The sequence below is a fragment of the Vanacampus margaritifer genome, chromosome 16, assembly GCF_051991255.1.
Source record: "Vanacampus margaritifer isolate UIUO_Vmar chromosome 16, RoL_Vmar_1.0, whole genome shotgun sequence".
NCBI lineage: Eukaryota > Metazoa > Chordata > Actinopteri > Syngnathiformes > Syngnathidae > Vanacampus > Vanacampus margaritifer.
In genome coordinates this window covers 12,413,976-12,438,987 of record NC_135447.1, presented here as the reverse complement: position 1 = coordinate 12,438,987, position 25,012 = coordinate 12,413,976, and the positions used below count along the sequence as shown (strand labels likewise).

The 25,012-nt window shown below is 39.5% G+C and overlaps 1 protein-coding gene across 2 annotated transcripts in view; it reads left to right on the top strand.

Moving 5' to 3' along the window:
• Window positions 1-404: 404 nt before the first annotated feature.
• The window catches only part of LOC144036588 (rho GTPase-activating protein 7), a 51,455-nt gene continuing 26,847 nt past the window's right edge, over window positions 405-25,012 (top strand). The window contains exons 1-3 of one of the 2 annotated variants that reach the window (XM_077547336.1): window positions 405-500; window positions 4,443-4,495; window positions 5,248-5,381. In XM_077547336.1, coding sequence (XP_077403462.1) covers window positions 5,273-5,381 — 109 coding nt within the window. In that variant the 5' untranslated portion in view covers window positions 405-500; window positions 4,443-4,495; window positions 5,248-5,272. The remainder of the gene's footprint in view (window positions 501-4,442; window positions 4,496-5,247; window positions 5,382-25,012) is intronic. The other variant, XM_077547337.1, reaches the window with a different exon arrangement.

Genomic DNA, 25,012 nt, shown 5'->3' with positions numbered 1-25,012 from the left:
TGAGTGTGTTTGTGGGGGAATATCTCCTGCTCTGACTGCAGCTCATGCTCTATTTGGGCAAATGGGTCTCTTATCGAGTTTTTCTACACTTCCGCCCCAATGTTATCTAATAGTGAGGAGAATTAACATAATAACCAACCCCCAAAACTAAAAGGTAAGCAGAGCTGGGGATGTTATAATAAAATTGTCAACGTGAGGAAGTTTTGCAAATAAGAAATACAGCTTGTATTTATTATTAAAATTAGAGCTCAGACCGGCACCCAAAATCCCAATTCCCTAATTCTGTTGATGTTGCATTGCCACCAGTGGCCAGAGGATGGCGGTAATGCACCAACAGTATCTGCCAACTACCAAAATAAAATAAAAGAAGAAATGAAATAACTAGAAGTCATGGCAACTAATGTGTGACAAATTGCTAGTTTAGCATGCACCACAGAAAGGATTTACAGCACCAAAAGGCGCAATAACTAGCCAGAATGTGACGTGGGATTCTAGTCAAGGTAAGAAAGAAAAACTTTTAATATCCCTTACTAAAAAGCAGCATACTAGTACATAATATAGAGTATACCTGAGTTTATTTTTTGAGTGTGCTAAAAACTAAACTCCTTGGGACTAAATTGGCCCATTTCAGTACACTTAAGTACACAGCAAAGTGCCCAGTGATGTACTGGTATCGAACCTGTGAACACTGGTAGCAAGATAGCAACCTTAACGTTTAGGCTATCCAGCTACATGGTGTTTGGGATTTTATAAATAAATTTAACCCATAATTTTGGTCCGTTACAGCGAATGCCTTTTAAGCATAGACTACAGTATAAATTTTTAGTATATGTTTCAGTATACTTACAAGTACTCTTTAACATTTACTTGGTGGAGTATACTTCCTGTTTACTCTCCTAATTTTGAGTATACTTCAGGCTTGCTTAAATATACTTTTTTTTGGTAAGGGATGGTGGCTTGATGGTGAAATGTTACAGTGATAATACAATTTGAATCTCTATAGACCATTTTGTAATGTTGGTAAACAATAGTAAAGGATTAAATGAGTTACTGGCGCACACAGGAAGCAGAGTTGCATCAAATTTTCAGAGGTTCACAAATTACGTCGAGCATTGTGAAAAACACAGAATCCACTCTGCGTTTGCTCGTTTTTTATCAGCAGGGGTTTTAATTGGCTCCGGAGTTCTGCGGTAAACCCACCTTTGATCCGAAGGACGTCGCGCCATGAAAGCGTTTGGGGTGTAGCTATGGGTGTAAAAGGGCCTCGACGGGGGGATCAAAGGACGATGCGCTGCTTCCCGAGGGTCATTGTTATCCGCACTGGACGTCTCCCAGGTCAGTTTTATGGAAGCGCTGACATTTTGCTGTACAGGATGGAAATGTCAGTGAAATGATGAACGGATACTGTAGATACTGCATTCTCTAAATGTGGTACGGTTGTATTTACATTTTAACTTTAATACATTTGACTTTGATCTTTAAGTACTTTTAAAACATTTATTCAGGTTGGGGAGACGAGGGCTAGTTGTACCAATTTTTATACTTTTATATATTTGTTGGAATCAATACATCATACATAAACAAAATGTATACCAGATGAAAGACCAAAGTCTTAGGTATATTTTTATTTATTTATGTCATTTTCATACGTTGTGTCAGTGCAGAGTTATAAGCCATCAAATAGAGGGAGTGAACATGTGTCATATTGCCCGGGTAAGTTGTCACGCTGGATTTGCAACTAATAATATTTTTTAAACAATGAAACAAAACTTGGCAAACTAATTTCCTCACTCTTCAGACTCATTATCTGAAGAACAATTCTGGCATATGTAAAGAGAGTTGCCAGAGGTGCATTTTTCATTGGCCCAATCTTTGCATATGTGACAACAAACCCCAAAATGACTGAGACAAGTTGCCCCAAACTACCATGTTGCTCTAGTTTAAAGTTAGCTTAAAACAGAGCAGTGACTGAGGCAGGACAAGATGCCTGAATCTATCCTCTAACGAGTACACATGATTTTCTGCTAGAATTTGTCTATGTACGAAGCCTGTTTCAAAAGATACGAAGTTGAAGACTTTAGGTTGTGCAAAACAGATAACTGGCACTCATGTCAGCTTACAATGTGCTATTCTTTTTTCAGACAGTACACAACCCCTGACCATTTATATGAAGAAAACTAGCATTCCACTTTTTTGTTGCGCCCTCTAGTGGAGAAAAAATGTGACAAGTTACCCGTGATACATCTAGCCCCAATCTCCCCTACAAGTTTTATTTAACTTTTATGTATTATATTTAGTTTGTCCCTATACTTAAATATAATAATTTTCATGTATCTGTTTGGGTTTCGGTTAGCATTAGCCAATCATGTTTCTGGAACTTTTTTTTTTCAGAATTCTGAATTTGTCTGTAACCGTTTGTGTTACTCTTGAACCCTGCATTACACGATAAAATCATTTAATCCGACGTTGTTGAGGTTGAGCCCATGCATAGGATGCATTAGCCACACTCAATGCAAATCTGCCATAGGCGTGCTCAGAATTAACTTTGTTTTTCCGACTGCTCGCCGTTTTATCCATCCTTGCACGCGGCGTGCCGCTGAGTGCAATTTAATTACCTGCTTTGCTCCGGCAAAACGGGGGGGGAAAACTGTCGGGGATGCAACTAATTGAGGTCTTGTTTGAAGGGTAAACAAATGCGCTGGAGGATGCCTCCCATCAGTCAGCCTTCACCGGAAGAGAGAAGGGGTGAAGATACTTCCTGTCAAAATGCACAGAAGACATTCATGGCGCTGAATGTTTCATTTGGGGTTTTGAGGAAGTGGAGTATAAAAAACAACAACCTTTGGATTAATAATAATAAAGAAAACAAGGAGTGACTTTTGCTTTGAGGCTTCTAATTTTGGATCATCACAAAAATTCCTCATTTTGATGCCGGTGCTGGATTTAACGGGTTCAAGTCGAGTTCAACGTCAGAGCCGCAAGAACTTCTCCACCTACTGTCTACGCGCGACTTTTGTGGGAAGACACGCTCGAATAGCTCATGTTTCTGAGCCTCCTTTTGTTTGTTTGGGTGAAAATGGAACAAGAGTTACAAGTCAACACCGCGGTCGCGTCATATCTCAAGTAAATGGGATAAACATTGGGCAAAGTTGTTACAGTGCTGTCATACGTTTTTCCTCAAGTGGTAGGAAAACCAAAACAAACACCTGGAGAGCAACTCAATACGGTGAAACTAGTGAAACTTGAAATAGTGTGCAAGTTTTAACAAAACATGCTCTTCCTGCATTATGTTGCTAGCAGGTTTAGCGGGTCAAATGCAGAGAACGAATTGCACCCCACTTAGATGGGCGTGACAATCAGTGGTACTTTAATTACCCCAATATCAATGCTACTTTTGTTAGCCGTTTTGCATCGTGTGTTAGAATTATGCTTGCAGAGTTTTTGTAAGACAGTTGGGCCTATGTTAAAGTTATGTGGTTTAGTTAAATACACAGTGTGTAATTCTTATTGTTTTATGTTTAGTTTTAAAGCTAATTTAATGGCTAATTAAAAAAAAACAGGTGTAAACAGCTTCAAGTTAAAGCAGGCATTGGCCTCCTTCTGAAGAATTGTTCACTTACACTTCTCTTAGAATCTGGGAACATGTTTGTAATTAAAATACAAGTCATTTTGTACAGATAACAACACATGTTAATATTATTTTACTTTTACAAACCACATACACAGAGAAAAAAAACACACAGACTACCTGAAAATACATCGTAACAAAATGTACCATACGTCGTAATTCACTTCATCATTTTCTTCCAGCATCTCTTCTCCAACTCTGACCAAATGATTAATAATTCTTTAGAAATACAGTTATTGTAGTTCTTGTTTGAATAACAAGAGTCAAATGGTGCATAGAAATGGTGATTTTTAACCTAAGGCGAGCTAAAGCTTGCAACTAGCAGCGAGAGGCTAAGGCTAGCATAAACGGCAGCTAACCATTATCAAGAAAAATGGGCTTACATTCATATTTAGATACAATATTATTTTAGCAGTAAGTATGGATATTTAAGAACCAAAGGTAAAGACCAGAGATAAAGTTGATGCCACTGGGGACACGTAATAAAGTCCTTTTACTTTAGCAAACGCTAACAGGGCTATAGTATTATCTTGAGGCTACTCTTTCAGCATTAGGTTAGGTTTATTGTTTGTGTTGGGAAAAAAAAGACATGATGGAAAAGTTGCATTATTATTATTATTATTATTATTATTGTCTTCTATAAAGGATGTTTTCAGCAGGATTAGTAAATACATGTTTTTCTGGTGCCTGAGCGACTGCAACAGGGTTGCTTTTCTTCCCAAAACAGAAAAATATTGGTGTTTAAATTGTCTTGGAATGACTCATAAGTAGCTTTTTTTTTTCTTTTTTTAACTGATTGTTTGTGTGCTTAAAGGTACAATACCAAGATGGGGAATAAAGCTGACTCACAAATGCAAAGGACATGAGGTATGCTTAAAATTTTGCTCACTAATAGGATGATCCTTGAAGAATAATAGCATTGTCAAGCATCTGTAAAGTGCCTTTTTCCTTAAGTGCTGCATGATGATGGAAGTGATGATGCGTCCATTTGTGTGCTGTGCACTGCAAAGCAAAAAATCAATTCAGATTGTTGCCTTTGTATGCAAATTGTTGTAAGAAAAAAAAATGAGGCTGGGTTTGTGAGTGACCTTTAGATTTGCACCTGCGCAAAAATTTTAAACTACAGCTAACCGTATGCATGAATCATATTGCATTGGCAGATCCCCCGCAGGGAAATTCATGAGATTGCTAAAGTAGAGGTGGCAAAAGTACTTGCGCTCTGTAGTTAAGTGAGGAAAAGATTCAGGTATTCTGGTAAAAGTAGAAGTACTGATCAAATTGCTGTATTTGAGTAAAAGTAAAAAAAGTACAGACGGACTGCAAAGTTTTTTGGTTTTTTGTTTTTCACTGTCACTTATATACAATACAGTGCATGTTTTGATAACTTGCCGCAACGAAAAAATATTTTTTGAAACACCTTTTGGGGGAGGGCATAAGGGGGCCGGAGAGTACCTACCAGGGGTGTTTCACAAATTACATACAGACTTTTTGCATCAAGTGTCAGGGCCCCCTCGCTCCTCCTCCTCCAGCTCAGTCCAAGTCACCCTCAGCGTGAGTCGTGACGGAGCAAGCGCTGCCCACATGGGTTCCAATACTCACAGCCGCACTTTTTCTGCCAGGAATATTTAATTCATTAATTAGAGTATGGCGGTGAAAGCGCCGCTGCGGAGGTCCTTCAGCGAGCATGTGAAAGTTTCCACCAACAAGGCTTGGGACGTCTTCTGGAGGAGCGTGAGGGAGAGGCGGCTGTGGGGTGAGTCGGGATGGGAACGACCACTGTCCAGCATGCAAAGCAGCAAAAGATGAGTTTTGTTTTTTTGTTTTTTTTTCAGGGGAATGTTCATATGTGGATAGTGTAGTTTGTGGAATTAAAAGTATATATTTTTAAAAGTTCAACATACTGATAAGCCAACAAAAATGTCAGAAACAGCTAATTTTTCATGCTCTGTATCTGCTAAATCGTCGTCTTGATTCACTATTTTTAATTATTTAAAATGTGCTAAATACTTTGATATGAAAGATATAAAACCATGCACTGACTCTCTCTCTCTCTCTCTCTCTCTATATATATATATATATATATATATATATATATATATATATATATGGATTAGAGCTGTCAAACAATTACATTTTTTAATGAGATTAATCACATCATAGAATTTTGATTAATCACGATTAATCGCTTCGTTTTTTATCATCATTTTCCCCCGCCAAATTTGAAGAGCACCTCTTATGTGTTGATTCTTTTGACATTTAATGTTATGAGGACGTCTTCAACAGTTTTTGATCCAATGCACACGCTCACCCTCCTCTTTTTCTAATCAGTTAATTACTTGCATGATTTAAAATGGAAAAAAAAAAATCACCCCGATATTTTGACATGAAGAAATATTTTAAATGTTATACGCAAACATTTATTAAATGCTTTACTTTAATGCATGTAATTATGTTTATTGCTAAAACACAACCTGGGCCATCTTAAACATAGCCATCCGCGGTCACGCTAAAGGATAATCTATGGTCAAAATTAATAGTGCGAATAATCGGTGTTAATTTATGATTAATGCACAAATTTTTTTGTGATTAATTAATCCGTTTACGCTTTAACTTTGACAGCACTAATATATATACAGTATACAAATACACATTCAGTATATATGTTTTTTTTTCTGTTTACTGGATACATTGCACTCCATCATGACCTGATAAATCAAGCAAGCACTGCCGTCGACGTATATATTTGTCAAATGGAATCCAACCGCTTGTTGCCACTGACCTATATAAATGTCAAGAGTGAGTAGTGGGGTTTCCATTCACCCATTTTTATTCGAACTTTCAAGAAATGCATAAATAAAACTTAATGGTAAAACGCTAGAAATTCGAAAAAGGGGTCAAAATTTGCCCCCCAAAATTTTAAGCTTGGGGGGGGGGGGGATTTTGAAGAGTAGAGAGAAAATGCTAATTGTGGCTATGGAAACAGGTTTTGCGAATAAACGCTGACAAGTCCGTATACACGTACTTTTGTAGTCACAAAGCAATGGCGGACGATTTCAAATCATTTTATTTTTATTTTTTTAAAGCAATGATTGACGACAAACTAAGGTATGTTTGGGTGACGAGGAAACAAATCTTTTTGGAATTAATTAAAGAAGCGAATATTAATGCAATTTTAGATGGAAAACAGCAAAGAAACGCTACGGTTTATAAAGAATTACAAAAGCAAATTCATACGAAGTTATTGCACCACGCAGTCTCTTCCTGAAAATTTTAAATAGATGTGTAAAACAGTAAGCGTAAAACTGTGGAAACATATTGCTTTTTTTTCTTCTTTTTTTGCAATCTTAAACAGTTCCCAAGTGTCTTAACAACATTTCTGAGTTCATAAAAATACCTTCAAGGTATTTGTGAAGCTACAAAATTTACATCTGTTTGAATGTGTTGTAATTTTGATAGACATTTTTATGCAATTCTTTATCTCATGTTAGTCTTCAAGTCATGTTAGTCCCTCATAGCCCTTTTGACCAATATGTATTTTATATTTAATGCAGAGAAGGGATTTACTTCCAGTATTATTGTGCATAAATGAACTAATCTTATATTTCTCACTGTCATATTTTGGCTTAGTGTTCAGCGTTTGGCCAAGCAACAAAACTCCAGGGAAACGTGTGGCTTGACCAGGCCACAAAAAAAAAAAGAGCAGCAATTCTGTTGATCTACCGTGCTGTAACTGCTCGGTAGCTAAAAGTTTTATTTGGGTTGTTAAGTTTTTTAATGAAGTGTTAATGATATGTGAAATTGCAGTTGGAAGAGAAATTAAAAAAGTAAGAGAAAGAACTGTAGTTTTCTTGTATGCACCCTAGTTAAGTTGTCGGTGGCCCACCTAAAAAGAAAAAGAAAAAGAAACAGCAGTGCATCAAAGCGCATTGTGCGGCTCCACTTTCCGTCCGCCACATCCTCAAAAGAGTTACGAGCGACGACTGATTGGCCGTTTCGCGACTGATTTGATGCTGCGGGTGGCATCCTGATGCCGGTGGTGGTGGCGGTGCTTGGGAACGGACATCAATCAGGCTTACTTTGAAATAGTGTGTGATGAAAATGAAGGTGTTATTTATTGCGTTTTCGGTATGGCGGACCTGTTTGGGAGGGGCTATTTAATGGATGATTAACTCACCAGACTGGCTGCTAAACGTCAAGGTGACCCCCTCACCCCCGCCCCCGATGCCCTGATGAGGGCTTCAGGTTTAGGTGCGAGGTTGGAATGTGAAGCGAGGGGCTGCAGTATCCCGACGATGCTAAAAGCTGATATATGTTTGGACATCAACTGTATGTTTTCCTGCTCACAGCTGTTTGGGTCTTTTTGTTCCCTGAGAAAGTTGACACTAGATCCAGCTGTGTAGTAAGTGCGTGCGTCGGAAAGTCAACACATGATGTCAGAGCGCTCGCGCCGGCCCATTGGCTGAGGCGTGTTATGTAATCTCGCACTTCACACAAACGTCTGTCAAGAGTTTCACGTCGATCTCATATCTTACTCAAATGGCCATTTTGCAGTTTTGTTCTTTGCCCAGTTTATCTCGCTTAGATGAAGGCCATGGCCTCATTATACGCAGCCATCTCAAGCGTTGCGCTTCTGGTAATATTTATGAAAGTATGTGTGCGTAAGAAGTGATTATAGAGCTTACCGAGCTGTTTTCTTTCTCTTCATTGATTCCTCTAAATTGTGAGCGCAGCAGACCTGAAAAGCGTAGATCGTCCTTCAGATAGTTTGTGGTGACTTAACTAGCCTACTCAACTGTAGAAATAAAATTGCCTTATTTGAATATTGCAATATCAATAGCCATATAAACAGAGCGTGAACGGAGTGAAGTTCCCAAGGCTGGCAAAGTTCCTTTGCGGCACAATATATTAGAGGCAACCAAGAGTGTGTGAAATCCATTCAATCACGCCCATTTCATTTGCAGCCTGAAGTCAATGGAGTGAGGTTCCCCAGGTTGTTGAAGTTAGCTTCACAATATTTTTGCTCCTCCACCCCTGAGCAACACCGAATTGTAAAGTTTTGATTGAACCATTCTGTACTAAAAATCCATTTGATTTTGCATTGATATAAACATACGCAGGTGAAATTAATTGGAGTGAGGTTCCCCAGCTTCTGCGGTTCATTACCATTTCCTTCTGATATAGTGACTGTCGCTTCTTTTCACATTTTGGCATGTTTTTTGTGTGCAAAAAAATCAACAAATTGGAGTTAACTCTGCATGTTTTAGCTCAGAGCCATAGCCGCTTTTTTTTAAGCAGTAAGAAAAAAGTTTGAAGCCATGGACTTGAAATGTCTTACAGTTGGTTGGCTGTAAATATTGATTAGGCAGAGTGTGTGAGCTTGCCCAGGATTGCAAAGTTAGTGCATCAATAACTGAGATTTATTGAATTTTCTTCTGTTGGACTCGCTATTGAATGCATTCATGTGTTGACATGCTCATACTTGTCAACAAGAGCTTTATTTTGTCATGGTTTAGCTTGCAGCCTCAAGTACTGTTTAAGCAGTAAGACAAAAATGATTTGAAGCAATTTGCACAAAAAATGACAGCATTTTACAGTAATTTCTGGACTACAAGCCGCTACTTTTTTCACTTGCATTCAACCCTGCGGCTAAAACAAAGGTGCGGCTTATCCATCAGATCACAATGGGGCACACTATAAAGGAAGTGCAAGAGGTCAGGCAGAGCAAAACAAACCAAGTGAGCCCAAATACAGTAGGAGGGACAGAATGAGAGTGAGACAATTTGCACCCTCATTATGGAAAATAAAGTAGCGGGAACCCGGTGCGGTAACATTAAAAACACCTGCGGCTTACAGTCGGGTGCGGCTTATATGTGTAGTATTCCCCAAATTTAGCTAGCGCGGCTTATAGTCAGGTGCGCCTTGTAGTCCAGAAATTACTGTACTCCAATATGTCATACTGTACTGTATACACACACTGGTGAGAATGTGGAAACTTATTGGAGTGAGGTTCCCAAGGTTGGCAAAATAGCATGCCAATATTTCAGTGCTGATGGAATGTTACCATTGATTGCTGATGATATTCACATATACAGTAAAAATGAATAAGTTGAACCCAAAAATTTGCTTTGACTCAGGCTGATTATGCTTCAGAATTAATACAGAAGCGTCTGCATTTTTTTTGCCAACGATTGATGGGTTAAGTCCATTTAACAAAGAACTCATCAGTGTTCTTTGCCTGCTAAACAGATTTATTGGTAATCTGTGCTCGCTATGTCCCCTTCCCTCGTCTTCATCATCTCCGCGTCTCAATATTTACGCCTCTGTAACTCACAGGCCAAATAAGGTCTCTGACCCACAGCACTGCTCCAAACAAAAGTCTTTCTTGAGGCGCATTCTGTAAACGTCTCTCTTGCCCGTCAACCGATGGGACATTGTGACGCTTTCCAGAAGCCCGGACGCCAACGAGGAATCTAAAAATGATCGCAAACACAGGATATCCACAGAAGTTGCGACGTTAGAAACAGCATTGTCATGGTATGAGATTTATTTTTGGTGGGGTAGTTTTAAAGGGATACTTCTGAGGGATAATACGGCAGGAAGCATTCAATCAAGTTTTATAAGGCCACCATGCCTCACAAAGTGGCATAGTAGCAACATTGGTTTTCAACCGCTTCCTTTCCAACACGGACAGCTTTGAATGTCCGTAATTAACCTCAACCCGCGGCAAATGTGAGTCTCGGCGGGACAACCAGTGCGGAAGTCTGATAGTTCAGCTTTTAAATGTTCCTCTACAGGGAATTAAAACATTTCCCGCTTACGTTTGGTGATGTAGCACCGAAGGCAACGCGAGCTGAAAACTTTGTTTGTGATTAGGAATATTACACTTGCCCACTTCACTGGTTTAAGAATATTATTTTTGACTTGACTTTTTTGGTGCTCTCCTATTCCAAATATGCGGGGGTTTTGGTTTATGCCATAGTTCCGCACATAACCTGAACCTGTAGCCTACTTAACCCTGGAGAACCCACGGGGTCAAATTTGGCCCCTATAAATTCTGCTACTCAAATAACAAAGACCTTTTTTTTTTTTTTTTTTACAAATTTAACTTCAAAAGTCCAGAGTGCCACTTCTGACCCCTGCATGGGGCCATCTAGTGGATGAATATTGCACTTACATGAGCCAGAGTGGTGGTGACAAGATGGCTGGCAACATGCTGTTTTGTTGAGCTGGAAATCAATCTAAACAAAACCATCTTCAGATGGTAAAATTGTGTTCATATCATGTTGCAGAATGCCTAGGAGTATGTTTTATATATATATATTGATAAATTAGCAACTCTGAGCTAGTTCAAAAAACAAGGGTTAAAATTGAAAAAACATATATTTCGGTGTTCAGTGAACTTATAGCAGTCATTTAATGTATAATTCATAATTTTCCAAAGAAGAAAAGGGTTCTTGGGTTCTCCAGGGCTAAGAAGGAATAATTATATTAAACAATTGTGCGAAAAACAACCAAGCTATAAACGGAAAAAATCTTGTGCCGCCATGAAGACTATTTAATTTTGTGCCATTCGTCACCTCGCAATGTTCTGTTATGTTGGGACCATCATAAACCAAGGACACCCAGTACAGTCGAAACCTGTCTAAAAATTGAATTTAAAGATCGTAGATGATGTTTTTTTTTTTTTTTTTTATATTCTTGACAGTCAAACTTTAAAACTTACCTGAATCAACCAACTAATCTTAAAATCAAAAGAGTACTGAAGAGGGAGCATTCATGACGCTGAAGTGAGTATCTCATTGCAATAAATTCCATTTCTTGTTCTCCGTATACATCGTTGGTATTCCAGGAAAGGGATTGAATGGCAAATTCGTCCATGCATTTTTCTGTAGTGTCTCATTCAGATCACAGGCTTGAGACTATCCAAGCTGAATTTGGGCGAGAGGAAAGCAACTCCCGACTGGTTGGTAGCCAATCGCAGGCCACATTCACACCTGTGGTCCATTTTGAGACATGCTGGAGAATTCAGAGAACACCCGGAGAGAACATGCGAGTATCACACAGGAAGACCTGAGCAGATTCGAACCGAAGAACTAACTCAGACGTTTTAACCCCTCATGCGCTATTTTGCCTCAAATTCTGAATTGTACAACTCAGTTGACTTAATCGGTTCAACTGTATGAAGTGAGGAATTCAATCATAGTGATTCCGTTTAATATATTACTTTTTAATTACGAATTTCCGGGAAACGCACGCCGACCATTATGCAACACTTCACATTCTTAGTATTGAAGTAATTTGGCGACGTAAGAGTGACGCGGGAGCTCCAAGCCAAACGTGCTCAGAACAATCAATGCGGCGTCTGCTGTTGATTCCCACCAAAGATGCGTCAGGCCTGCCGTGGAAAAAGAAACTGAATAAAACCAATTCCCTCGTACCTTTTTGTTTTTATATGCTCACGAGCTGTCGTCACGGCCGCCTGGATTCCATCCTAAGCACCTCGGTCACGTGACCCCCCCCCCCCCCCCAAAAAAAGATCTTTCTTTAGCTGTCATCCGTTTTTCTTATTTTTCCTGCTGCCTCGCTTTCTCACTCGTAGGTATGCCGTCTCTATTACATGCTCAAGGGATTGTATGTGGGTTCCCACTCTTCTTTTGTTGTTCACATAAAAAAAAAAAAAAAACATTTCCAGATGTGAAATGGCAGAGAGATTCCCTGCCTGCTGTGAAATAAGACAATATCCATATGGACTAGAAGTACGGGATTCGGATTTCAAGTTCCTGGAAGCCAGCATTAAATAGGGGATGTTTGAGTGATTTACCTTTTGCAGAAACATTCCTTACTTTTTGTTTTTCACTATTTAAGGCCCATTCAAATCGGCCACTGTTGAGGTTACTAATTTAGCGTCATTGTAGTGTTTTAACCTTTATTTACTCAATGCTGAACTGGCAGCCGACAACTAAATCAAAGCAAAATAAAAAGCAAATAAAAATACTGGTACATAGGCAGCTAATTTTACATCAGGTTAGGGTTGGTGTAGTTTGAGGTTATAGGGTTAAGATTTTGGTTGCGCTAGTGTTGGTGGTTTTGGGTTAGGGTAGGACAGAGTAGTGATTACAGTACAGTCAGGGTTGGTTTAGGGAATTCAGTTCTCTGATATGTTAGGGTCCGTAAGATTTTGTTCGAGTAGGTCAGGTTAAGGTTTGGTCTTTCAAATAGGGTAAGGATTATTCTTGTAGGGTTTGGATTAGGTTGGTTGAAGTCTTGAAGGAAAGCATTAGGTGGCGCTTCCTGGCTCCTTCCAGGCTACATTTATCATCATGAATTATATCTGGATCTGTGTTCTAGCATCCTGTTTTTCTTAAGTCATACCTAATTTTATTCATCCCTCGATAAAAGATAATGGAATTTGTAGTCTTCGCAACAAAAGGGGCGCGTTCTTTCCAACCTAATTTGCTCTCCTCGGCGTGAAATTCAACGTCGCTAATATGGTGACAGCCTTAATAAGGGCGAGACGAGATGTCGAGCCGGGTCATGTGTTTGTGATTGTGGGCTCGCTAATGATCTGATATTGTTTTATCAGTTTGTTTTCTTCCACGCTGAGTGTATATTTGTGTGTGTGTGTGTGAGCCCAGCAGGGATTTTTAGTTTTTGGACAAAAGAGAGAGGGGGAAAAAAACAGCCAACAGTCTCAGCATCTGTCACGTAGCGATGGAAGTGCAGTGCGTACAAACTAACCTCTGTGCAACCTCAAGAATTTTTCATATTGAATCTCAGTACACACACACACACATATACAGACATAACATTTAGTGATATCAAAATGACAAAGAAAGATGCTTTTCCGGTGTGTATCTATATGTTTCACCCCCCCCCCCCCCCTCCCAAGAGGAAGACAACGTGCTCCTCCCTCACAGTGGACACCTGTTAGGCGACATTCAATTTGCAGTTAACACGTTTTCCATTTGCAGTTAGTTGGCTCAATGGCCGACGTAAGCTCACTGAACCGTTTCATTACTCAACTTTTCCCCCAAGATTCCATGCAAAAATTGGTCCTGGGGAGGAATCTGGCTTGGAAATTTTCACCTGAAATTTCCTTCCGGAGCAGTGAAATCACGGTCCTTAAAATTCCAAGCTACGGCGAGACGCATTTTAGCATGTTAAATGAGTGTTATGTAATTGATGGGGTGACCACATTGCACGCCAGCTGATGATTTGACCTTTTACAAGGGAGGACGGCGGAGGGGGAAACAAGCATGAAAGGGAGCAAATCGAGTTCAGCGTTTCTTGTTCTTGGCGTCAGTCTTTTCCATGTTGGCAGATTTTAAAAGCATCTTGTCTTTTAAAATTAAAAAATAAATGAACTCTGCCTTACCCCGTTTGCGCTCTCAACCGTCTGGCCAAAAGTTTGTTAACAAGCCGTTTGCATCTTTTGTAGTCACACGCGCACACAAGGCAGCGTATCAATTTGCAGTTTTCCATCGTCACTATTGTGCTCGGAATTTCGCTTTGGACAGCTTCTTCAGAGTGAGTCATCGCGTGTGAGAGGGAAGAATGGCTTCATCATTGAGACCACACAATTACACTGACACTTTTGACAAATCGATTGCCCGTTGGACAACTCGCACCTCGTTATTCTAAATGTCTGCTGCTAAAAGGATGTGGCCATATTCAGAAGATCATCATCCATTTGTCTGATGTGTTTTTACACACTTTCATAGTTCGTCATCATCATATTTACTTCAACCAAGTGTTTGTTAAGATTTTAGGTGATGGATCACAAACCAAGGAAAGCCCAATTTTTAAAGTGTTAGCGGTTTGGATTTATGATTTGGGGCTCGCGAGTTTTGGGGGATTGGTGTTTATGTTAGGGTTGGGTGAAAGTTAAGAATAAGTTTAGGATTTTGGTTTAGGGTAGGATAAGAAAGGGATGAAGAGGTTCAGTCTTTGAGTTTGGCACAGTCTTTGGATTTGGTTCAAATTCAAATGAGGAAAATCAAGGTCTGGGATTTACAGTAACCGGATCCTGCAGCATAGCATAAGAAATGATGCCTTGATGCCTTTTCTCAAGGACACTTCAAACTTGAGTCTCCTTTACCAACCATTTCCAATTGTCATATTTTGTAGGCATTGCGGGTCTTGAACCTGACACTTCTGGCTCCCAGTTCTTCATATCGACTGCCTACCGTTGCCGTTTACCATCGTATGAATCACGATGTAATGATTCACACAGCTGACTTTCTCGCAGTTGCCATTTGATCGATTCCCACTCAATCGCCCAACCAGTTTTGGATAGAGTCCGCCTTGGATCGGCTTCAATCCCTGCGTTCGAGAAAATATCTGGATGATATCCAATTTTTGTTGTTGCAGTTGCTCAATCAGAGCTTGTTTGTATATAAAAAGTTAATTTGTGCTACTACACTGACGAACCAGAGACTCTCGCCTGCGGGTCGACCGCGACACACAGCGAGTGGTGGAGGTGCGGCGGGGGGGCCCAAAACAAATCTGGCACTGTTGGTGTTTGGAGGTCACACACCAGCCGGGGATAAGATTTGGAGACTTGCGAGGGTTGTTTTTATTTTCTTTATTGTTGGAAACTGTGGGATGCTGTTTTTTATTCTTCCCTATTTTAGCTCATTATTTTTGTAAGAGAAGAATATTTTGATGCAGCTCTGTTGTATGGTTGCATTTATTCCTAATGACAAAATCTGTTTTGTTCTTATCATAATGATGATTAACGATTAGTAATCTCATTATAAGACAATGTAAGTACATGTTGTGCATGAATAAATGACTCCCCCTTTTTATCCTATTAAAATGTCCACATTTCTCCAGTGTTTATCCCATTAACTCATTCACTCCCAGACATTTTCACTGAAGCAACCCCCTTCGCTCTCGGCTGTTTTACTGGATATTGACTGATTTTGCAAACCCCACAGAATATCGTGTTCTATTGCTATAAAAACATGGAACCTACCAAAAGAAAGATTAAAGTATTTTATTTCACATTTCTACCTGTTTGTGTTTTGCATGATGTTTTTTTTCAACATGGCCCTGGTTTATCTCCTTTGCTCTGCTGCCACCTGCTGGCCGTTTGTGTAACAACTACAAATTTTCAACCGTTCTATGCAGTTCATAGGCTGCATCAAAGCCTTTTGTATGCTCTGGCATAAAAAAAAACACATAAAAACGTATAAATACGTTTTTGGGATATTTGAAACATATAAATATATATTTATACGTTTTGGGAGCAAATGAGTTAAGGATATCCTATCTATTGTCTGTCTTCCAAGAAAGTCCATACTTTATCCAGAATTCCAAATTTTTCTAGGTCAAATTCACAAATCAATGTAGACAATTTACAATTTTACCTAATGCGTACACATTTCTCAACTGATTCAAACCATTCCAACATCAAACTGTTCCACTTGATCAGGACATCATGAGAATTTTTTTCGCATTCCAAAAACTCCCCTCCTTAATCCAGTATATCATATATATATATTCAATTGCAATATTCCCTTATTAATTGAGGTATTTTACAAATGTTCCTAATCCATATCCCGAGTTCAGCATTAGCTCTCATTTTCAATTTTTCTATATATATATTTTTTGGAGCATTGTGTTTCTGTTTTCACATCTCCCCAACCACAATGCCTCTTTTCATGTAGTTCCAGATGGTTGAACGTTAAAGGATGCTTTAATTACATTTGGTCCTGAGGTAGCGCAGCAATCTGTCGCACTCCCACGGCTAAAAAACTAAAAAGTTTAAACCTCCGTCTCACAGGGTAAAGTAATTGTTTTCTTTTATTTCCAGGCCTCCCAAACCTAAACATTGGTGTGAATCTGCCGATGTCAAAATATGCCGCGGGAGTTCTGCGTGTCTGACTAAATGAGAGTTCTGCTGTTTTGACAGCGCCTCCCTCGCAGTCATGAATCAATCCATTATTTTCTTCCCCTAATGGAAACACGGCAACATGGGCGTTTGTGGTGAAATGGCTCTCTTAGAGCACGCTAACACGGGAGGCAAGAATCATTTGCATTTTTTGGGCCTAAATTTGGAGGGCAGAGCCGCCTGGGAGGGAAGCTTACTCTCTGCTAGAGATTTGGAATCCGTTACGGTTCATTGTTTTGCGTTTTGTTTGTTCACACTTTTAATAAATTCTGGTTTGTTTAAAATGCCCGTCAGTTGAATATACAACTTGAATCTGAGCTCTTCTTGTTTAGTTTGTATTATTTTCACAGCAGCCACAAAAAAATCAGATTTTAAAAGGCTGATCATTTAGGCAGAAAACTCGTAGGGTCTGAATTAATTGCATAATCTGCAGACATAATTTATAACAGAAATGTGCTAGTAAATGGTGCTCGCCCACTACCAAAATTTGGTAGAGATATTTAATACTGTATGCTCTCTTCCCTAGCTTTGACAACAGCCCGTACAGGCGGCAAACTGGTAGGGCCTGAATTAATTGAACCGTCACCAATCACTTATTGAATATTGTCTGTTTCCTGATTACTTTCTGTTAAGATTTCCACAGTAGCCCGTTTAGGCAGAAAACAAGTAGGGCCTGAATTGTGTCCTCTCAAGGCATATAGCATAAACGTGTTCATAATTACAAAACAGGCCTGTTTGTTACTAAACATGCTCTCCCCCTGTTTACGTTCTGTTGTTATCTAGGTGGCTACCCGTTTAGGTAGCCAGATGGTTGGGTCTGGTATTTTTTAGACTCTTTTCAAACTCATGTCTGAATTCTGGGCAACCACATTTGATTTCTTTCTACCAGTCTGAATTGAATCTTTACCATATTTGGAATTGCTATGTTTAATAAAAAAAAATCATTTGCTGCATTCTTACTGTTTAGTTTCTGCAGTGATTTCAAAAGCTGCTCCTTTACACAGCGAACTAGTTGGGGAATCTCCCCCGATTGACTTTCCACCCATCTGTGGCATAGTTTTTCACGGTATTCAAATATTTATCCAGTCTTTTTATTTTTTATTATCTATAAAATAGTGCTCTAAATGTCTCTCTCTTCCTGTCTACTGACTTGATTTCATCAGCAGCCCATTTAGGCCACAAATGAGGTGAGTCCCCTCACTCAATTGACTTTCCACCTGTCTATTGTAATATTTGCGCTGACTGTTTTTTTTTCAAAAGTTCAAAAGTTTAAAAGTTTCCTAATTCTGCCTCCAATTTCCTTCTCTTCATGTTTACTCTTTGTTTTGATTTAATCAGCAACCCATTTAGGCAGCATAGTAGTTGGATAACCTCACTCAATTGAATTTCTCCCTGTCTCTAACAAATTTTGTGCAAACATTGTTATTTTTTAGTTCAAAATCTGTCCTGATTCTGCACTTCACATTGCATTCTTTCTGTTTAATTTAATGTTTTGATTTCATCAACAGCCCATTTAGGCATCAAACTAATTTGGGAACCTCACTCAATTGACTTTGCACCTGCCTATCACAATGTTCGCATAAACATTATTTCTTTTAGTTTCAAAATGGTCTTTCAAAAATTTATGTCAGTTTTGATTTCATCAGCTGCCTATTTAAGCAGCAAACTTTAGTAAACAAATTACATCGCAATAATCCAAACTTTGATTGAATTCCACATAATCAACCAAAGCAATCCAAACATGATTCATCGTGCCGATTCCAAGTGCAAGCCAAAGCATTCTCTAATTCCGCGACTCCTGTGCTTTAAGTGAAGATCTCTTCTGTTGTTTTTCTTTCGTCTTCATGATCGTGTGCAGTGTGCACTCTCTGTGCACCGGTGCCTCCTGGTAATGTTTCTGCACATTCATCATAGTTGTCAGCTCTAGTGACTTCTCCATCTCCTCCTACAAAAGGAGATGCCTTAATCTCCAGGTGGCCACTTTTGTTTTGTTTTTTTGCTGCCCTTATAGTCTCGTATCAGGTGTTTTTTTTGCTGCATTTCCATCTGACCGGCTTATCCCCGCTCCGGTGCCATTTGCCAGAATCCTCCGTGCCACCTGGAGAGATGGATTGGAAGGTGTAAGAGGGTTGGATCAGAGAAGAGGCAGAGGGAAGTGGTAAAAGTGAGTCTAGGTATTAAGTGGGGGAGATGAAGGTGAATCCAAGAGAGTAGGTATAGTGTGAGAAGCAGCTTAGGGGTTGTGACAGGCGGGATAAGGCAGTGGCGCAGATAAGATCCATGATAAGAAACGACAGCAGGTCAAGGGCCCGTGTTTTGTGGAAAACACTACTTCACTTTTATATTTTCATGCAGGATCGTGAGTGATTGGCGGCAACAATGAATACACAGAGACTGATATACTGTGCTAGAACAAATGTGCCTTTTGTTCCCCGGAAACAGCAATCAACACACTTCAACGCTAAGCAGCAGAATATAATCATCATCAGCGCTTACTTTGACACTAGACCGGAGAGCCGACGGTCCGGGTAGAACGATCTGCTTAACAGCTGGGCGATCGTACGTATCCCACAGCTGACTCTACCCACACCGTGTGCCGGTCCGTCTTTTATTCCTTAACAAAAAGTTGTGAGCGTGAGAAACCGGGCTGGCCAAGCCCTCTCCCAGGCACCCTCGAAAACATGTTTCCGAAGCAGGGAGGACTGTAGTATAAACAATGAAGAGTTCACAAATTGTTGGGCACCTGGATTCGTACAACAGTTCAGGACAACAACATATCCTTATATAAGAGGTTACATGAGGACATATCAAACCATGGTTATTTTCCCTTCATTCCGGTAGTTTTAATAATGGAGTGAAAACACAGTAATGTTTTGTTTTGTTTTTCCAGTCCAAATGCAATCCGATTTCTTTCATATCAACAAGTTGGATCGTAATCTGATTGTAAACAATACTCCTAACTTCATTTATTCATTGGATGAGTAAAAAAAAAAGTAAACAGCCAAAAGTCACAGCAACAGTAGTATTGTGTATTGCAAGGGGCGTGGCTTTCAAGTGGCGGTAAATTACTTTGTGTAACAGTGTTAGCAATTCCGAAGTTTCGAGTGAAGTCATGTAAAAAGTTGGGCTTCCGTTATAGCTTCAAAAAGTGAACCAACCCCAAAACCCTTTGCAATTACATCAGATACTAATTGCTTATCTGAACTGACTCTCGTCATACTCCTCTGGCGAGATGCTTTCGATTTCCTGTCACCGCTCTCCGTCCATTAGCGTTCTCCCTAAAGCTCCCCTGGAGAGAAGCGGTGGGGGCCCGTTTAACGATCATCCGATTGTCTCGGGCTTTAAGGGAAAACAACAGCTGGCAATTCGGCGAGTGAACAATGGCAAACGATTGTTTTCCTTCTCCCCGGTTCTCGGTGCCGCGCTCAATTCGAGGCGACCTGTTTCAATCAGACGAGGGCGGAGGGGGGGATGAAATTGCAGGTGTCGGGAAACAAAACAACAGCGGGATGGATGAAACCCAGAGTTTCATTTACTTTCACTCAGATAACGATGCTTTTTTCAGGGGGGGGTAATATTCTTCTCACTGGAGACTAATTTAACTGTCCCTAGAGTTGTTGTGTGTCCTCTTGACTTATATGAGCATATCCACCTTCTCTCCTTGAGATCGTATCTCTCCATCCAAGCACCCCACCTCCTCACCCGCAACCCTCCAACCCTCCAACCATTCGCAAAATTATAAATAAATAAAACTCAGATGCCTGATGTCACACTGTAGCAGCCGTATCCTTGCCACCAGGTGCCGTGTCTTAATCAGGCACAGTCAGGCCAAGGAAGAGAGAAATGTCACAAGGCAGTGGTAGGAAGTACTTAACTCATTCACTCCAAGTAATTTTCTCTAAAGCAACCCCCTTCGCTCCCAGCTGTTTTACCGGATTTGGACAGATTTTGCAAGGCCCACTGAATATTGTGTTCTATTGCTGTAAAAACATGGAACCTACCAAAAGAACAATTAATCTCTTCTTTCATCAGGAAAAAAAAGTATAATTCTGTTTCCGTTTTGTAGCAATTAGCATTCAAATATGGCTAAGTTTCATCATTATTTACAAATCTACTTAGAACTGTGGGGAAATCAGCTTGTTTGCAACATGGCCCTGATTGATCTCTTATACTCTGCTGCCACCTGCTGGCCGTTTTAGTAATAACTAGCATTGCTTCAAACGTTCCCTTCAGTTCGGAGGCTGCATCAAAGTCTTCTGTATGCGCTAGCATAAGAAAAAAAAAACATAAAAAACTTATAAATATATCTTTGGGACACTTAAAACATTTAAAATAGAACGTATTTATATGTTTTTGGGAGCGAATGAGTAAGTGCATTTTTCAGGTATCCTGTACTCTACATGAGTGTTTATTTTTCTGAAGACTTGTTACTTTTATTCCACAATTTTTCTTTGTCGAAAGAGGCTTGTGACTTTTTTTGTGTAGAGAGAGGCAAAGCCAATCGCTGTTGACATCATGATTGACTGATTGTTTGAAAAGAAAGTAAAAAGACAACAAGCTGGTGTGCAGAGAAGTTTTCAAAGAATTTATCAAAACGGGCATTGTAATTTGTAATTAACACACAAAAAATACTTTTGTACTCGGTACATTTTGGAGTCTACTTCAGTAAAGAGTGTGAGTACTTTTTCCACTTAATTCAGATGGACATGTTGCACAATGGTCAAAGTTAACTTGAAATTCCAGTTCACTGTATTATTCTGTACACTACAAAATGCAGTTTTGGCAAAATAAAGATTTGAGGAAAAAGTAAACGTAATGAACCGTGCCCACTTAATAACCAAGGTACGGACCGGACCATGCGTTACACAGTAGATGCTTTCAACTAGATTGCCCATTCAAAGCAGTGGTTTCCAGATAAAGTAAAGGTGCTAAACAAAATATTGACATGTCAGGCATTTTCCTGTAGGGGTGCACTCACTTTTGTTGCCTGTACCGACCCACCCATAAGAAACGATCACCAGATGTCTTCAAATAAAATTTATAGAAAAAAACACTATTTATAAACATTAACTCTGAACCCTCATATAGTGTAGATTTGTAAAATGTCATTCTCTATGACAATGTCAAGTAAACTAAACCTCAGAATGGAAAAATCTGTCGACCAATGGCGGAATATAAACTTGATTTTTGCACCGTGACAAAAATAGCAGGACCAGCAGCAGCAGCAGAATAACTTTCAGTGACCCACTTCCAGCCTTTGTGTTGGCGGATGTTTTTTTATTTGAACCCACAAAACCATACACACACACACACACAAACACGCACACGCATATTGTGCTGGCTGCTCTAATCATTTGGTTCCACACAGTGTCTGCTAGCGTAGCATTAGCCTAAATGCATACAGTATGTCTAATTGGGCCTGTAGCATGTTGGCCTGGTTGCTCTGTAAGGAAAAGATAGATGCTATCCGACAGTCGCTGCCTCCAATAACACTTATCGTATTTGCACAAATAGTGTCTGAAAGTGTTTGTTTACTCTACTGCAAACTCTACTGCAAATGTGTGTGGCAGGCTGTTAGGTGTATGCAGTTTTGGAATACATTGATACTTTGACTTAGCAGTTTTAATTGTTCTGTCAACAAGCTCGTAACTCAGTTCACTCATATCAAATCAATATTCTCCATTAAGGTGAATTGAAATGCCATTAATCCATTCCAGTCCACTATATTTTTTATTACGTATTTTTAATAATAGCACTGCATTGTTTAAAAACCTAATAAAAGAGAAATATGAAGAAAGAAACAGTTTTTTTTAAAAAGGGTATATTTCGGCCCAGTCGCAACAACTCTAGTGTTGTATCCTTGTGTGCCTTTGAGAGGCGTGGCCTTGTCACAAGGCTGAATATAGTTGCTTGCAAATGTTTTCATTTTGTATTTGCGCGTTTGGGAAAAAAAATCCCTCTTACTGCCACATCCATAAAAGAGCCATCTAAATGCGACACTTCGGTCCTGTTATACGGCTTATTCCTTTCGACTTACGATATTATGCATTCCATGATATGTCATGACGTATGTGTTATCATCCTTTTATCCGTCCACCTTTGCCACAGCCATCGCTCCCTCAAAGCCACTAAGATCATACCTTAATGTCATGATCTTTTCAGGCTAATGATTTTCAATAGGGAAAGATGGTCTAACCTTTTCGGCGGCAAGCCCTCGTCCAGCCCGTGTCGTCCTCATCTAAAGGGGCAGACCTCTTGGTTTGGGTGCCCCCAAATGAAGGTAGCAAGCTGTGTGCAAATGGAAGTCAACCGCATTTGTCGGATTTCCAGTTGAAGCGCAGCCATAAATGTTGAGCACCAATTTGGAATCCTACCAAAATGACTGAAACATGAAACAAAAGGATAGACTGGAATTTACGGGCCCGAGGATCACCAATTGCATACTTGTTGTCTGAGAACTATATATTCTAATTTTAATTTAGGGGTTCTAAACATGACCCCCACAACTCAATCAGTAGTGCCCTTTTTAAAGCAAAACATAGAAGTAAAATTGAAATTTAGCTCCCAGCACCAGTTCAAAGGAAATGCCTGATTTGGGCAAAATTACAAGAGTTTTGTGCTATTCAGAAAACAGCCATTGTGTAAAAACTGGGCATGCATTAGCATAATAATGCTATTATTGTCAATAGGGGGCATAAAAAAATTAAAGTGAAAAAAATATTTATAAATGACTAAGTTTTCACACGTCAAAGGAAAAGCCAGATTTGTGTTATTCAGAAAACTGCCATTGTGTGAAAACTGGGCATGCATAAAAAAATCTATTGTTATGACTTATGGACTTATTCAAGCCTCTAAATATGTCATATGAAATATTCAAATTAGACCTTTATTTTACATATATATATATATATATATATATATATATATATATATATATATATATAGCATAGTTAATTTTGCTGTTAGCATAATACTGCTATTATTGCCCATAGAGGGCATTAAAAAAAACTTACTTTTTCTTAAACTATATATGTATAGATAGGTCTGATGCCAGTGAACATTTTGAGCGGTTGAAAGTGAAAAAAATATTCATAAATGACTAAGTTATCACACTTGAAAGGAAATGCCTGATTTTGGCAAAAATTACAAGAATTTAATCAAAACAAAATAACGCTCACGGGTTAAAGCAAAACATTGAAGTAAGTAAAATTGTAATTTAGCTCCCAGCACCAGTTTCACCAATCGAGACAAAACTGGAAGGACATATCTATCATAACAGGATGCACGAAAAAGTCTCAAGGATCCTTGCATCAAATTGAGCTAGAATTCAGCCATTTTTGTTTCAAGCAGCCATTTTAAATGAATTCCAGGACTTACACTTTGATGGACTCTGACTAGGGAATTTGTCATGCTTTTTTGGGGGGGCCTCAACATTCCCAAAAACTCACCAGTTTTAGGACGTGCATATGTATTTTAGAGCTACCAAACACCATGTACTTTTAAAATCATTCAAATGTTTTCTAGTGGCAGATGTAAGCACCCATCCATACATTCGTTTTCGCTTCTTCGCTAGTTTGTTTGTTTTTAAGGTCTGATGTGTTTCGAAGTGCATTGATCCGTTTGCAGTTTGCAGGAGTCATTATGGAGTCTGGCATTAATGCCAATGTCAGAGGGATTCCGTCTCACAGTTAATGACTCTCTAGTACTTTTTAAAGCAATTTGTCTTCTCGTCAGCCGCATTATGTTGCGGTAATTCAAAGAGGTCGTGGATGCTTTAAAAGTCATTTTGCGGTGCTCAGTGAGTGAGTTCTGCACTCCAAAGCACAGCCAATGTCATGCGAAAACCACACCGGACCCGCTCCTCCGGGAATAATCAATCAGAAAGTGCCATTTAAATCCCAAAGAGAGTGACGTAAACATCGATCGAGAGGGAAACAGTAATACCCAGGATGTATCTCCAAGTTTCCTCAAAGTGCTCAGAATCCCCAAAATGTGAAGTCCTGGGAAGGCAGCCAACACTGCCATCATCACCCGAGCTGCCATTAAGTCCCTAAAGCTGCCAAAAGAACACTGCTGGGGATTTAGAGCCAGTACAAAAAGAGTAAATTAAACATTTGCAGATTAAATATGGCTTCCCCCTTAACACAGAAGTGGATTATGAATGGCCAATAATGACGCAGCCCCATTTTTTTCTTTTTCTCTTGTTCCCCAGATATCAGTCATTGTTCTCCTCCAAAGATTTACAGGCCTCCGGAGAGGAAAGCGCCACAGTCGTCAAATGCTGCCAGACTAATTGAAGGTCTGGCGTTGAAGTCAACTTTTAAACAACTGGGGAAAGACTTGGGTTTTGACAATTTGACTTTGTCAAATATCACACGTCATCCATTTCTTTTCTATCCCGCTTGTCCTCATCACGAGTAACTGGAGCTTATCTCAGCTGACTTTTGGCAAAAGAAGCAGGGGACACCCTGGATTGTCCATCCTTCCGT